This window comes from Zonotrichia albicollis, chromosome 8 (genome assembly GCF_047830755.1).
Source record: "Zonotrichia albicollis isolate bZonAlb1 chromosome 8, bZonAlb1.hap1, whole genome shotgun sequence".
NCBI classification, from domain to species: Eukaryota; Metazoa; Chordata; class Aves; order Passeriformes; family Passerellidae; genus Zonotrichia; species Zonotrichia albicollis.
This window is the reverse complement of record NC_133826.1, coordinates 30,394,905-30,410,402: the sequence shown is the minus strand read 5'-3', so window position 1 is coordinate 30,410,402 and position 15,498 is coordinate 30,394,905. Positions and strand designations below refer to the sequence as shown.

Below are 15,498 nucleotides of genomic sequence, written 5' to 3'. Positions count from 1 at the left end.
AACTCCCGGTGCTGCTCCCGCAGTCGCCGCCGCCCGCTCTGCGCCTGCGCGCCGCCACCGCCCCCTGCGCGGGCACGTGAGCGCGGGCACGTGACGGGCCGCGGCGGCGCGGCCGCGATGGCGACCTACGTGAGCGAGCTGGAGGCGGCCAAGAAGAGCCTGAGCGAGGCGCTGGGCGAGAACGTGAAGCAGTGAGTGCCCTCGGGGAGCGGGGCTGGGCTCTGTGCCGCCCTCCCGGCCCCTCGCGTTCTGCCGTGGCCCCGCAGAGCCTCGGCGCCGCTGCGTGAGGGGGCAGCGCTTCTGCTCCGCTCCCTCAGCCGAGGCGCTCGGGGAGGGGAAAGAGCCGCGGTCCGGTTGAGAGGTTGGACTCGATCCTTTCGGAGGTCTTTTCCAACCTCATTGATTCTGTGGTTCCCTGCTCTTCCCGAGGTACTGGGCCAACCTGAAGCTGTGGTTCAAGCAGAAGATCAGCAAGGAGGAGTTTGATCTGGAAGCGCGCAGGCTCCTCACGCAGGACAATGGTAAAGGAACACGCGGGGTTTGTTGCCCTGCCAGGCCTGGGAAGGCTCCTGCAGGCTCCGCGGTGCTTCCCGAACTGGGAAAGTGTTTGTGAGGGAAACAACCGCGGCCAGGGCTCCGGCAGCAATGGGTTAAAGTGGTGGGAGGTGCCCTGGCCCGCATGGGGAAGTCCCTGGGTAACCCCGGCCCTGACGGACAATTTGGCGTTGTAAATGAGGTAAAAATGTAAAACATGCTGTTCGAGCAACCAAAAAGCCAGTTTTAATGCCGCAGTGGAGGCACAGTCCTTTCTGCACTTTCCCCTTGGCTGTAGCTGGAGCAGGGGAGGGAGCTCTGGGTTCCCAGGGCTGCATTTGCAGCAGGCAGGTCCTTCCTGCCCTTGGGACTGGCAGCTGGGGTGGTAAAGGGGGAAATTCCTCGGTCCTTGCTTCTCTATGTGTCTGCAGACATGGGTGGGCATTGCTGAGCTCACTGTGAGGGCTCCTGGCTTCCATGTTTGTGATCCCTTAGGGAAGGGCAGGGAGGTTTCTGGTGCTCAGGCTCCAAAGAGGATCCTGAAACCCTCTGAGGTTGTTTTCACTTTCTCTTGTGCACGTTTACTCGATGTTCCAGAAAACCTCTGCAATAAAGTTCTGTTTTGTTAAAAGTTCTTTGAGCTGACTTCATCTTTGTGGTTCTCATTTTGGTGTATTTTGTAACAAAACCAAAAGCACTGCATGGCAGGAGGGGAGAGCTGCTCCTCTGACTGGCTGCATACACCAGAACTTGTCAAGCAGCTGTAATACACTGTGTGTGTAATACTGAGAAGTGACCTCATTGTTTCTGTGCTGTCTGTAGTATCTTTTGTGTTGTTGTCACAGTAGTAGATTCTCAGCCCAGCAGAAGAAAACTCTCAAAAAAACTTAAATCAAAAATTGAGCAGGTGGGGAGAACACAACAGTGGGAAAGCTTAGGGAGCAGCTTTAGGATGGCTTTGAGGGGGTGCCAGGGCACTGGTGTGCTGCTAATGAGCTCTCTCTCTCTCTCTGCACAGTCCATTCTCACAATGATTTCCTCCTGGCTATTCTCACCCGATGCCAGATCTTGGTTTCTGCCCCAGGTGAGTCCTGAGAAGCCTCATTAAACCCTTGGTGTAACGCTGTGCCTGCCACTTGTGAGTTTAGGGGTGTGTGCACAGTACCCCAGTGTCCTCAGCCTTCATATTCATGGGGGTTTTTGCCACCCAGGTAAAAATGTAGCAAAATAATGAAATTATTTCAGCAGAGGTGCTTCTGTGGCTAAGCTGTGGTGCTTGGCTGGAGGCTGATGCTGGGTTGGTGCCTGTGATCACCTGGTTTGAACTCTGGGTCGGTGTCTGCTGTGAGCTGAAGGGTCAAGGCAGAGGCAGCCTTCTCTTTGATGTGCTTTGCTTACCCCTTTCCCTCTCTGAACTTTGTTCCTGCTCGTTGTGGAGAGCTGACTTTTCCTGACTCATCTTAATTTCAAGTACATAGCTGATAGAAAAGTGCTTACAGGGAGCCTTGGTTGAGCTGTGACCTATTAACCCAGTGTCTGCAGACAGCTAACATTTTACCTTTGGGAGCATCTAGAATTACATTTTACCTCTGTGAGTGTCTACAATGGCTGTATTTAAGGGTGCAGGTGTGTTTTTTTTTGTTCTCCAAAAGAGCTCCCAACCCAGAGATGTGGTAGCAAGGGCAACTGAGCTGCAATTCAAGGTGTGGAGCTGCTGTGTAGGAAGGGGGAGAAAATTGCTACAGCTCACATGGCGTGAGAGATGAGTTTTTGGAGAGAATACCTGTTTCTGAGGTGCCTGTTGTAGCTAGAGGAAATAATGCCTGCAAAATTCATGGATGGCCACGAGTTTTTGTGCTGGAGCTGGTCCTTAACTCTACCAGCTGTGCTAATTAAATGTTGATTGCCCTCACCTCCAAACTGCTGATTGAATTGCAAAAACACCCTGTGTGCCCTAAACTTTTTCCCTTTAGGGAGCTGCACTCGTGTAAATCAGAAGGTTTATGTGTGAATCTGCTGCTCCTTGCTTTTCACTTTGAGTAATTAATTACAGCTGGATGATGAAGAGACTGCACAGGAGCAGAGATTCCCCTGCTGGTCACCTGGAGCAGCTGGGTCTAAATGAGGAGGGCAGGGAGGCAGTGCCTGTCTCTTTCTGCCCCTTAGTCATGGTGTGCAGCTGTCTGCTCAGGATTCCTCAGCAAACTCTCCCAGGTGTCCCTTTCCAAGGCAGTTCAGGATTGTGTTGAAGGTGGGAGCCCCAGCACAGAGCAGGGTGCTGCTCCACAGGTATTTATTAGTTCCTGCCTGACTTGCTTTAATTTCAAGTCCTTGGAGGTTGTTTTCTCCTGTCCCATGGCAGCTGCTCTCTTCAGAGCCCTGGAAGAAACCTGGATGTGGTTCCTTTTCTGCACCACTGACTGGGAGATCTCTTGCCTGGAATACTAGTTTTCAACATCTAGATTTCTCTTTCTCCCCCTAGATGCCAGTCTGACATCTGCTATTTTATTTTTTTGTTGTGGTTTGGTATTTTCTTTCTCTCTTTTTCTCTTTTTTTTCTTTTTTCCCCTCCATGTAAGAATGGAAAGCTAACAGGTTTTTGTCTTTGCCACTATCTTTTGGGTAGAAGGTGTTTACTTGATGATTCATGGAAATAAGTGACTTTAAAGGAGTGTTTTTGAGGCACTTGGCACGCCATCACAAGGGTTATTGGTGCATGTACTTTCCACTTTCTTGTGAGAGACAAGGGGAAAGTAACCATGTGGTCAGTGGTCAAGTTGTACTTGGTGCTGTACAGGAATAAGAACCCTTGGGGAAGGCATTTTTCAGGAGTGATTACTGTATATGTTGAACATGCAGACAAACCCATCTGCTCCCAGTTTGGCTGCCTCTTGTACCAGTGGTTCCACCTGGGATTTAGGGAGCCCTTGGTGACTGTCACCCTTTCTGAGGATGCTTTGCAGTTCCCCCTCTCATCTGCTCAGGCTGTTGGTCACCCAAACCATTTGAAATCCCAGCTGCACACCTCTCTGCCATGGGGCACTCAGGGCTGGCTGGTGCAGAGGCAGGGAGCTGTGTTGTCCATTCTGATGTGAAGTGTGGCCATTTGGGGTCAGCTCTCCTGGCTGTGTCCTCTCCCAGGCCCTTGTGCAGGCTCCTGGCTGGTGAAATGGGGTGAGCAGCAAAAAATCCCTGGGCTCTGTGCTCTGCAGGAGTGAAAACATCCCTGTGTCACCAACATTGTTCTTAGCACTCATCCTAAACACAGTCCTGTGCCAGCTACCATGGCAAAAAATTAACCCTCTTCCACCCCAAACCAGCACACTGGGAGTTTTTCTTCCCCAAAAAATTCCATCAAGATGGACTCTGGCTTAAATCCTTTCTTAAGCTTGCATGGACTTGCTTACTAAGCTGACCTTGTTTGTTGGACAGTTGCAAGCATTCAGGGTAGCAAGGTTCCTTGAGTTAATATGTATCTTGTTGGAACTGTTCCTTCCCTTCTTAGTTTTATTGCTGACATTTAGCTGAGACAATTGCAAACACTTGAATTAGAGATGTAAGGATTTAATTTATTTAATAATAAGTCTGAAGCCATTTAAAAGATGGTTCAGTGAATTAGAATTCATGTGGAATAACAGGAGCATTTTATTTCATCAGGTTTGTCCACAGGCTTTGCTTAGAGGGCTTTCAGCTGTGAGATTGGCTCAGGTTGCTCATGTTTGCTTCTCCAGAGTACTGAGAAGAGAGGAAAAGTAAGAAAATGGGAGTGTGAGGAGAGGAGTGCAGAGGAGAGCCAGCAGAATATCAACCAGATATCAGCAGAATAGCTGACCTAAACCTTTGTTCCTGCAAGAAGATTAAAACAAACAACCCTCCCCAAATTGAAGATCAAGTAAACAGGCGTGGGAAATGTGTGTTTTCTCTCTGTCTCCTTCTTTCTGTGGTGACTTTTTCTGTTTCTTTGTCCTTTCCTCATGCAGCATGTCAGGCAAACCTGACAGGCCTGGTGCCATGCAGAGATGTGGCAGCTCCTAGAAAAATGCTTTTATCTCTTGCTGATCTTTGAAGGCAGAGCAGCAGCTGTGGCTCGTTGAGGTCTGATTCCTTTGCTAGCAAGATTAAATAAAAGCTGCATTCATCTCTGAAGTTTCATGTCTGAGCCAACCCAGCCTTGTCATTTGTGGCCAGGAAGGCAAGTACTGGTTTCTTAGAATGCTAGAGGGAAATTTTGCTTTCTTCATCTAGTGCAAGTTGGGCTTGGTAATATGAAAACCTGGAAAAGGAACCAAAAATTGTGCTATGGGCTCATTGTAGTGGGGAATAGGAGATTGTATCTCACCTTTTCCTTGTTTTGAGCTGAGTTTGGCTAAGTTCTTGTTAAATGTGCACGTTGAGATTCAATTAAGTTGCATCTTTCAGATCTACTGTCAAAGCCTATAAATTTAGTTGCCATTTAAAACCTACTGTATTATTTTTCTTATAAAAGGTATTTAAAAAATTCAGAACTTAACTGTAACCTATTATATCTGTAGAACATTATCAGAGGAAAGAGTGTTTGCAATTTCCATCTGAGAGTGTTTGCAATTTCCATCTGCACTCATTGCACTTTCTCTGGTCACAAATGAGGCTGTGAATGAGCTGTGTGAGACCTGGTGTGGTTCTCCACAGTGGTTTCCTATGCTCCATTATTAGGGCCTCTCCTGTGATGTATTGATGAGCAGTGACACCAGCCTTACAAGTTTTGGGGAGGTTTTATTTATTATCTTTTTAATTTCTTAAATTGACCAGTGGATTTTGACAACAGGTTTGTAGGCTATGGGTTTCCACCTCTCTAGTAGGATGTGGCTAAACTTTTTGGTCAACTTTATTAAAATAGGGAGAAATGTGCCATCTGTGTGTGTGTAGGTTATTTCTAATCCCTTCTTAGCAGCTGACCATTCAAAAGCTAAACCTGAATCCTTCAGCTGAGCCTGATGCTGTTAGAAATTTTGTTTTTCCATGGTGCTTGTGCTCCAGCTGGGAGTGTGGGAAGCTCCCCATAGCCAAGGACTTGTAGTGTTACATGACTTGTGAGGGCTCTTCAGAGTGAGAGAGATAGATGAGAATCTTGCTTCATGATTAGAAGGCTGGATTTATTAATATATGATATATAATATATTATGACTATACTTATAAGAATAGAGAGAGAAGTTGTTAAGCTAAGAATAGAATAGAATGCTTAACAAAGTTCTGTGTCCAAGCAGAAAGCAAGCAAGCTCTCCTGTGAGTGGTCAGCAAATCTAAACACTCACAGAAGACTAATCACAGCTGCACTTGTTGCATTCCACACTACCTGGTAACAATTGTTTACATTCTTCTTCTGGGGCCTCAGCTTCTCAGAAAGGAAAAATCTTAAAAGAAAGGATTTTTATGAAAAGATGTCTGTGACATTGTAGCCAGGCTCATTCCTTACAAACAGGGCTGTGGTGTAATTGTGTTTGAGTTCCTGACTACAGCAAATGAACCATAGTTAATTCTCAATTACTGCAGATGAAGCATAGTTGGGACAGCCAGAGATAACCCCAGAGATTGGTGTGAAGCTGGTGAGAGCTGTGTGAGCAGGAGAGAAGCACAGCTGGCTGTTGGTCAGTGCTCAGTGGCGCTGGCCAGGCTGTAGGTGCTGACATGTGGAAAGGCTGCTGTCACCTCTTGTCTCTGTCTAGAGGAAATGGCAGATTCTGGCTGAGCTGTGGCCAGGGGATGTCCAGGACATTGCTGTGCTGTCAGAGCTGCCAGGCAGGGAGCTCCAGCCTCAGCTTTGGGGCACTCTGAAATGCCTTCAGAGCCAAGCTGTCCAAGCTCCCAGCAGTGGGACATGCTGAGGGCACGCTGTGCTCCAAAGGAGAGGGTGCTGGAGGCACACAGCACAGGCTGCTCTGCAGCCACGAGAGGGCTGTCCAGCCTCTGAGTTGCACTTGTTCCCTGCCAGCAAGCACACACACATCCAGTGCAGTGCTGTCCTAAGCCAATTCCTGAGGCAATTCATTGCTCACAGATGCTGTAAGCCTGTCAGCAGGAAATTTGCTGGGCTGTCCTTGCCAAGAGCTATGTGGTTTGGCCTGCTCTAGGGGTAGCTGTCAGACAGCATTCAGTGGACTTTTGAGCTGATGATATGACCAAATGTGTTTATTTATTAGTACTAAACAGGAACCTGTTTTTCAGCTGTTTGCTCACTGGTCACATCAGTGACATCCTGCTCCTGGGCTCAGTGGCCTCTGCAGTTCTTCCCCCCTCTCCTCCTCTTCAGTGTAACAGAACAATCAGCTTGATGTAGTGATGTTTAATAAGGATCCATGACAAACCTTGCTGAAGGAGAACTGGGGAGTCAGGCTGCTCAATTCAGATTATTTAACATCTGACCTGATCCAGGAGTGGGTGAGAGGAGAACCCACCTCCAGGTAAGAGCTCTAGGCAAGCTCTTACCTTCCTGATGGAACAAACAGCTTGTTCCTTCCTTTTGGATTTTCTTACAGGCTGGGCTTATCTTTGTCCTTCCACTGTGGGTTTTGTGTGGTGTGGGGACAGAAATTGCTATGCAAGTCATGGGTGCTGTGAGTGAGTCAAAGTAGCAAGGGGCTGCCAAAGATGTTCTCCCCTCTTTGCTATGGCTGCTGAGTTTAGGTTGAGGCTTAACAGGTGGCCAAATGTTAAGGGTTTCATCCTGGCCCTAAATCAGCAACACTGAGTGGGTGTTTTGTGTTTTTTTGGTTTATTTTTTGTTGTTTGTTTGTTTGTTGGTTGGTTTGTTTTGGTTTCTTTTTCCTTTCAATTTGTAGAAGGTGCTGGATCTCTGCCATGGCCAGGTGGCTCTGCAACTAAACCTGGAAAACCCAAAGGGAAGAAAAAGATTTCTTCAGTTCGCCAAAAGTTCGATGTAAGTGTCTGTGGTTCTCTTTGCATCTGCCAAATTCCTAAAACAAGTGATTTACTGTTTATTCAGGCAGCCAGATAGAATTCTCTGACTAACTCTCAAAGTGTTAGAAGTGAGATCCTGGGTGTAATGTTTTCAGAAGGTCAAGTTGTTTCAGAGCTGAGAATGCCTTTTAAAGGTGCTATTTTCTGGTAGGTGGCACAGAAACGTGCAAGATCCGGTTCACTTTGCAGCAGGGGCTCTCTCTGTACATCCACCCTGCACTGTCACACCCCTTTCTGCACTTGTTTCTGTGCTGCCAGACCAGTGTGGAGGGGAGATTTGGGATTAGGCACTCTGTGTGTGCTTCAGAGACTAAAGGAATCCAGAGGAATGCAAGTCCAGCTGAAGGCTCCTTGTATTTAGGAATTGTCAAATTACTTTGCAGTGCTCACAGCTGCAACCTCTATTGTGATGTTCTGAATTCAGACTGTGTTACCTTGCCTGTCTTGAAACTTGACTGTAACTTTTGAGTTCAGTAGCACGTAGATGAGAGTTTGAGAAGCAAGTTGTGATGTAGTGGAAGTCTTAGAATTTGATTTACTCATTACCCTGAGGATGCACCAGATTTCCAGTGTGTGTTGTACACATGTTCAGGAATGCTTGGCAGTAAGCACTGTATGAAGTGCATCTTATGATTAATGGGCTTTTCTGGGACTAGTGGGATTCCTGAGTAGTGTGAATTTGCAAGTGCCTTGGTATTTCATAATGTTTCCCTCACTGGTCAGAATAACAGCTGTGAATGACCACAAGTCCATTCCAGTTGGTTTCTGCTCTCCCAAACCATATTCCTCCTGAGAGTTGCTTACGTTTTGAAGGTCTTTTTTTCCAGGCATGTGACTTTCCTGTAATGAAAGCATAAATCTTTAGAATTATAGGGAGGGAAACCTGCTTTCACATCACCAGTGGGTGGATTGGTTTTTCACTCTGAGTTAAATGCCACACTGTCCTTTGACTAAAGCAGCCCCCCTTTCTCCCCTGAAACTAAGATGTGAGAAATCCACTTTGCTGCTTATTCATTGTTCATATTTCAAGTGTGTGTGTGTGTCCTGGTGCCCCATAAGAGCCTTGCAGCAATCTCCATTCCACAGCCACTGGAAAGTAGAGGGAGTGTGTTGAGTCTGTTTCGTTGTGGGTCAGAGCTGGGCCAAGCACATGGCTGGGCTCAAGGATCAATAATTTCCATTTGCTTTGTTCCCCCCTTATCTGGAGACTGAGGAGCCATCACAGGCACTCAGAGCTTGAGACACAATGCAGCCAAGGATTTGTGCTGGAATACATATGGCCTGGGAAATGCCACCTTCTAGTATGAATTCCTCTTCTGTGATGAGTATTTTTGCTAAATTACTGAGTCAGTTCTGAAAAACAGTCATATTCCATCTCAGTGGCTGTTCTGTAGCACAGCTCTGCTTAGAGTAGTGAAAGTACACAGGGAGCCTGGAGTATGAAATTAGTGCTGGAATTGGGTTAGGTTTAAAGCATTAGAGAAATGTAAGAATCAATCACACAAGTTGAGGATCATGGGTTTTAATCTGGAGGGCAGCTGTACAGATGGTAAGTAAAAATATACCCTTCTGTACAAGGAATTACTAAATATGAGAATTCTTCAACACAGAAAGTGTCTGAGAGATGTGAAAGTCCAGCCACTGGCCTGGGTGGTGTGAAAGGAGATAAAAAGGGCAGTCACTGACTGCATTTGAGATTCCCAGGAGGATGAAACAAATCTAGCAGGTGGGGAGGTACAGAGCAGACCAGAGCAGGTGAGTCTGCATGTGGTGTGTAGAATTCCTTGCTGCAGTGTGCTGTGGATACCCAAAGTTCAGGTGGTTTGGGGTGCTACTGGACAAGTCCAGTGAAAGGATACCAACACTGACTTAGCAATTTCTTCAGTCACAAGCCATTGGGGAGGATTTTTAAAGGACTTTTTATAGATGTAAGCTTTCTGACTGGAGTAGGATGTCCCCTATGAATGAATATTACCTGATGCTTTAATGTTGTGTTCCTGACAGCACCGGTTCCAGCCTCAGAACCCACTGTCAGGAGCCCAGCAGTTTGTGGCAAAGGATCCTCAGGAGGATGATGATTTGAAGCTGTGCTCTCACACCATGATGCTCCCCACACGTGGCCAGCTGGAAGGAAGGATGATTGTCACTGCCTATGAACACGGGCTGGACAATGTCACCGAGGAGGCAGTGACAGCTGTTGTGTATGCTGTGGAGGTGAGGCTGGCCTGGGGGGCTGCAGTGGCTCTGTGTGCAGTCTGGGACTTTGTCCCCCTGCATGGGGTGGAATCCTGCTGCTCTGATTGTTCTCCCATTGCCCTTTTGTCCCCTGAGTAATGTGAGAATGGAGAATTTCGTGTCTCCTAGATGTAAAGTCTGGGACTTCTGCCTGCAGGTCTTAGTTTTGCACAGTACCCCAGGCATGCTGAGGTATCTGTTGTGGAAAATGCTATTCCTGTCACTTCAAAGCAGGGACAGAATGGGAATGCCAGTTTGACCAGCTCTATAAAAAGCAATCTGTTGCAGGCACAGTGTCTGGCCTGGCCATGAAGGAACACGAGCAGGTGATACCTGGTCCAGGTGAAGTCCTGGTTTGGCTCTGGCCAGTGGTTGTGCATCACTGTACACATGCCAGGAATGACACAGCCCCTGCTTGGAGCACTGATGTGTGGATGATTTTCTGCTCTCAGCATGTGGAGGCCACCTGAGTTCCCATCTGGAGTGAGGCCAAATGAAGAAGTTGTCTGCTTGTTTTTCCCAGACAGTTCCTTCTCCAGCACTGTTCAGGCAAATGACAAAGATGAGTGAGGGGCTTTTCACTGTCATTTCAGGGCGTGTATTTCAGTGTAACATCCAGTGTCAGTTATGAAATCTTAACTTTCAATCGGAGGTTGGGAATTTCCTAGGATTGAAGACACCCCTTTGACATTTGAAGCAGGGCATCACATATTAAAGTATAGTTCACAGGCTGATGTTTACAGTACTCCAAGTGCCATGTTCTCTGTATCCAAGGGCTGGATAATGAAAACCTCCTGTAGCTTGTGCAGATATTGGTTCCCTTCCATCTTTAGGTTCCTGTGGTCGTAGCAGCACTGCTTCTGTCTTGCCATTTGTTGAGGCCCTTCTGTCCACGAGTGAATGAATCAGCACATGTCACAAGATTGGTTTTCCTTGCAGAACCACCTTAAGGACATTCTGACCTCTGTGATATCCAGGAGGAAAGCCTATCGTCTGAGGGATGGCCATTTCAAGTATGCCTTTGGAAGCAATGTCAACCCTCAGCCATATCTGAAGAACAGTGTTGTTGCTTATAACAACTTAATTGAATGGTAAGGAGCTGGCAGCACACTGATGATGTACATGGATTTTGCTAGACTTGGAATTACTCCATGGCTCAGTTTTACCTTTTATGTGTGTGTCTTGCTTTCACCAGCTAGGAAGGCATTGGTATGGAGGGCTGTACAGCTGAACAGGGAGTGTGAATGTGGGGATTGCCCAGCACTGGAGTGAGGACCCGCAGGACACTGCCATCCTGTCATTTCCTGCATGCAAATGGGTTTATGGTTCTGTGGCACATCTTTCCAGTTAGCAGGGCTTTGAGGCCCTTCTCTTTGGAGTGTCAAAGAGTTTGTGAAGTGCATCTGGCAGTGTTTGTGTACGAGAAGGCAGTTTTGTTTGTCTGTGGCAGCTTCTAGCAGTTGACAGGAGGTCGTGGGTGTTTGAAGAGAACAACTCTGCCTAACAGCCAGTGTTCCAGCGTAATGTTGTGTGTGCCTGGATTTTTATGCTGGGTAAAAAGTATTGGCTGCAAGTAATAAAAAGTTGCACAACTGAGACCATTTAAACAGGGCTGGAGCATGTTGAGGCTCAGTCCACGCTCCTTGTTAAACTGGAATTTGAAATAAACTTTTATTAGAGCTGAAATAATTTTATGTACCACATCTGTGGTGCAGAACAGCAAGGCTGCTGCTGTATGACAGCCACAGCTGGTGCTGGTTTGTGACTGGGATGTTTTCTGCCTGCTCTGTCCCCAGCCCCCCAAACAACGCCACACCCTCGGCAGGTCAGAGCCTGGCCCCCCCGCCTGCCCCTGATGATGCTGAGCAGCAGGCAGCCCTGCTCCTGGCCTGCTCTGGGGACACCCTGCCAGCATCCCTGCCTCCAGTCAACATGTATGACCTCTTTGAGGCACTGCAGGTAAGCTGGGCGTGTCACACCTTCGTGTCTCAGGGTGCCAGCTGCCAGTCTCAGCGTGGTTTACGTGCATGGTGGGGGATTTGTAGTCTCTTCCCATGGTCTCTTTCCTCCTTTGGCTTTGATTTGTTCCCCCTGTTAACTGCTGGTTTAATGTCTGTTCTGATCCCCTTGGTCACAGAGCTGATGAGGAAATCCCTGTCTCACAGCTGTGTGAGATGGGTGAACTCTTAGCAGAACTGAGCTGGATGGGTTTTGACAGTGCTGCAGCAAAATACCTTACCTGGCATGTCCCTCCTTACTCCTCATGTTCTACCTGGGTGCTTAGAGGAATGCTTGGTCCTGGCATGCAGGGCACTGCAGTGGGTTGGCTGGGATCACCCCAGCCCTGGGGAGGCATTTGAGCTCAGCTGGGTGAATTTTCATTGGCAGTGTATGGCTGTGGTTCCCTCCCTCTCTGGCAGTTGTGGGGGGGCATTGCCTACTTTGAATGTCTAAAATTAGTTGTTAGAAATTCCCCCTTGATGATCTGTGCTGTTGTGAGCAGGCCTTGGGATTTTGTCTGACAGCTGTGGATGCAGACCACAGACCTGTAATCAAGCATTCATCTCATGCTTAGTCAGAATTGTTATTTCTATGGTTTTGATGATCAGCTATTGATTGCCACCCCAAGAGCAGCATTACTGTTTCCTTACCGTGGCATTCCCTTGGCAAGTGGTGTAAGAGGTGGTTGTGCTGTGCTGGCTGCTGTGGCAGTGCTGTGACATTCCCTTTGTCCCCGCTCTGCAGAGCTGGCCCCTGTGCAGAGGGAGTTGTTCCCTGGGAATATGGGCAAATGTGTATGGAGGTGTGCAGCTTGTTTCCCACCATGCCTTTCCAGGTGCACAAGGAAGTGATCCCTGCACACACAGTCTATGCTCTGAACATTGAGAGGATTGTCATGAAGCTCTGGCACCCCAACCACGAGGAGCTGCAGCAGGACAAGATCCACCGGCAGCGCCTGGCCATGAAGGAGGGGCTCCTGCTCTGCTAGAGCCCTCAGCTGGCTCCAGCCTGCTCCTGGCACTTGCCATTCAGGTGCTCCTTACAAACCTGAGTCTGCATCTCCAGGATGATGTGATTTATGAGTTGGCTTTTCCTATGGAAATGGGACTGAGTTGTGGGACACTGCTCTCTTCCCCAGAGTCATGGGCCATGGAGGACTTGCAGCAACGCCACTGAATTGGGAAAGAGAAACGAGACACATTTGCAAGGACTGTTTTTAGGAAAAATAAATGAGAGTGGAAAGAGTTGGTTTTAAATAAGGTGTGCTCTTGTCTTCTTTTGTGAGCATGGAGAATCTGCCTCCTTGCCCTCACCTCTCAGGTTGTTTCCCTCCTGAGCTCAGACTCCAGAGGCCCTGTCCAGTCTCTGTTGCAGTTGGTGGGATCCTTTTCATTAACTGGTTATGGGATGGGCTCTTGTGCAGATGAGCAATTCTGTTAGCTGATGTTGTTCCTCTTCTACCAGGGGAACTTCTGCTTAGAAACTGTGACAAAACAAAACTATGACAAAAGGGAATTGTCTTGGTGTTGAAGACTCCTTGGATCTGCAGCATGAACAAATCTCTCCTCTCACTTCCTTGTAAAAATATGCAGCCTTGTATTACTTCATTGTGAAATTATGCAGCCACTCCTCCCCTCATGGGAGATGTGCAGATCACAGTGTAAAAGGAGAAATCTCACCTTGTGGGTTTCAGGTGCTCTGCTGTATCCCTGAGTCAGCTCTGGGAACAGAGCTTATTATAACAACAGAATTCCATTAAAATGTCTTAATTACTGCATGGCCTGGGTTTGACCTCAAACATGAAGGTACCTGCTGCAGTGTGACTCACTTACTGTGCCTCCAGATTAATGGAATTGAAACAGCTTCTTCTGGGGGAATATGAAAGGGGAAGCTCTTGGTTCCACCTCATTCTGGTTTTCCTATTTGGAAGTTATTTGGATGGGAGACTTGGCATATTTCTTGTGAAGTTTTCTTCTCTGCTGTACCCCCAGGACTGAGGGAGGTGTAGATCCCTGATGTTTCTTCCCAGTTACTGTTTTTATAACTTCCTTTCCTGACCCCTGGGACTGTTGATGTTGCACCAGCATTGTAACAAGGGGCTGTGCAGCTGTCCCTGCGTTCCTGGCTTTCCTGCATCCCCTTTGGGATGTGCTGTGCAGTCAGGCATAGCAAGAGGCAGTGTCTGGACAGGTATTGGTGACTCTCTTCATGAGAAGATCACTTCAGGATTGTGAAGAAACTGGGAAAGGCAAGGACACAGAGCTGCAGCAGGATGGGAGCAGTTGTAGGTAGGTCTGGCAGTGTGTGGTTCAGAGGGAAGTGGGGGAGAAAAGATGGGCAATTCCTTTAGATCCTTTTTCTTTTGACTGCTTTGTTTTTCTGTATTTAAGCTGGTCAGAATAAGTCTGAGCTTAAAAGTTGACCTCAGTGGCTTTTACATGAGAGTTTTTAAAAGCAGTGTTTAACCTTAGTAGCTGTGTAGCGGTGAGATCATCAAGCCACCCAAAATACAGCCTGTGGGGTGTGGGAGGGAGCTTTCCCAGGTAGTTGTGATGCTTCTGGTGTAAAATGAAAGCAGTAAGTTTGTTTGCTAGAAACTCTGGGGCAGCTCTGAGGATCTCAGATCTGAAGAAAGCACCCAACCTATGACAGCATCACAGGCAGGTTCTGAAACAACTTGCAAAGTGTGGCACTAGAATCTGCCTGCTGTTTGCCTGAGCTGTGTTCTGAAGAGCCAAGTCATCTGTTCCACCATGCCAAAGTGGAGTGTTTGCTACAGCTGCTGCACAGCAAAGGCTCCAACAAGGAACTCGTGTCAGCTGCATTGCAGAGATCTGAAAACTGAAACGTGTTCTCAAAGCACTTTGCCATGAAGTGTGAGTTTTTGTGAGCAACAATGCTTTACAGGCTTCTTGGGTGATAGAGCTGCAAGGGATCACAGAATATGCTGAGTTGGAAGGGAGCCACACTCCTGGAGCCACAGGAGTCCAACCCTTAAGGGAATGGCCCATATGGGGATCATTATGAGCACTGTGCTCTAACTGAGCTAATCCCTGTGCCTGGCTGGAGGCTGCTTTTCCACTCCCTGCTGAAAGAAGGGCCAAGCCCAAAATTAGAGAAGGTTGTTTATTGCCAGAGATGAGACCAGAGAAGCTGTGCCATTTCCAGTTCTGCTGTGTGAGCATGTGGACAGTGAAGGTTTTCCTTGGATCCCTGCCCTGAGAGCAGGTGCTGGTACTGACAGCTACCACTGTTAGGCTGTGACATGACATGTTTGTCTTCAGTCAGCCCTCTAAAATGAATAAATAACACTGCTGAACTTCAAAGCAGCACAGAAAATAGTTTGGCAGGGTCTGGCTTTTGCCCCAAGATCCACCCAGAACCTGCCAGCTCTGTGGCAAGCTAAGCTTGAGCAGATGTTATCTCAAAAGCCTTCAGTGGAACTTCAAAGTTACCTTGGGCAACCTGGTGTGCTTTTAGTGGCCTTCACCACTGAAGGCTTTTTCCTCTGGCCCCTGCCTCTTGTTGCAGGCCTGGAATTTGTTACAGTCATGCCAGAATGTGGAAAGACAGAAGGGAAGGGATCAAACATCACCTGCCATGTTCTCAAGAGTGAGAATTGCATCTTATGCCCTTAACCCCATAGGAGCTATGTAGTGTACTGAAAGTTGCCACTTTTGGAGTTTCTATTGCTTCTGCTTCCACTTCTAGATATGCAGTGAAAAACCACTGGCCACTTCATGGACAGGGGGAAAAAATGCTTGAGGTCTTCAC

At 47.7% G+C, this 15,498-nt stretch overlaps 1 protein-coding gene across 1 annotated transcript; it reads left to right on the top strand.

Annotated features, from left to right (window-relative positions):
• The first annotated feature begins 60 nt into the window (after positions 1-60).
• Positions 61-13,495, top strand: TADA1 (transcriptional adaptor 1). Its single transcript, XM_005492271.4, has 8 exons — positions 61-191; positions 430-521; positions 1,553-1,618; positions 7,350-7,447; positions 9,493-9,702; positions 10,663-10,814; positions 11,520-11,682; positions 12,560-13,495. Exons 1-8 carry the CDS (start codon positions 118-120, stop codon positions 12,710-12,712), a joined length of 1,008 nt encoding a protein of 335 aa, XP_005492328.2. The 5' UTR covers positions 61-117; the 3' UTR covers positions 12,713-13,495.
• The last annotated feature ends 2,003 nt before the right edge of the window (positions 13,496-15,498 follow it).

Excerpts from the sequence above, each read along its gene's own strand:
- TADA1 (XM_005492271.4), top strand. The coding sequence starts at position 118 with ATGGCGACCTACGTGAGCGAGCTGGAGGCGGCCAAGAAGAGCCTGAGC. Across the intron at positions 192-429 it reads CTGGGCGAGAACGTGAAGCA|GTACTGGGCCAACCTGAAGC; the intron begins GTGAGTGCCCTC and ends GCTCTTCCCGAG. Across the intron at positions 522-1,552 it reads GCTCCTCACGCAGGACAATG|TCCATTCTCACAATGATTTC; the intron begins GTAAAGGAACAC and ends CTCTCTGCACAG.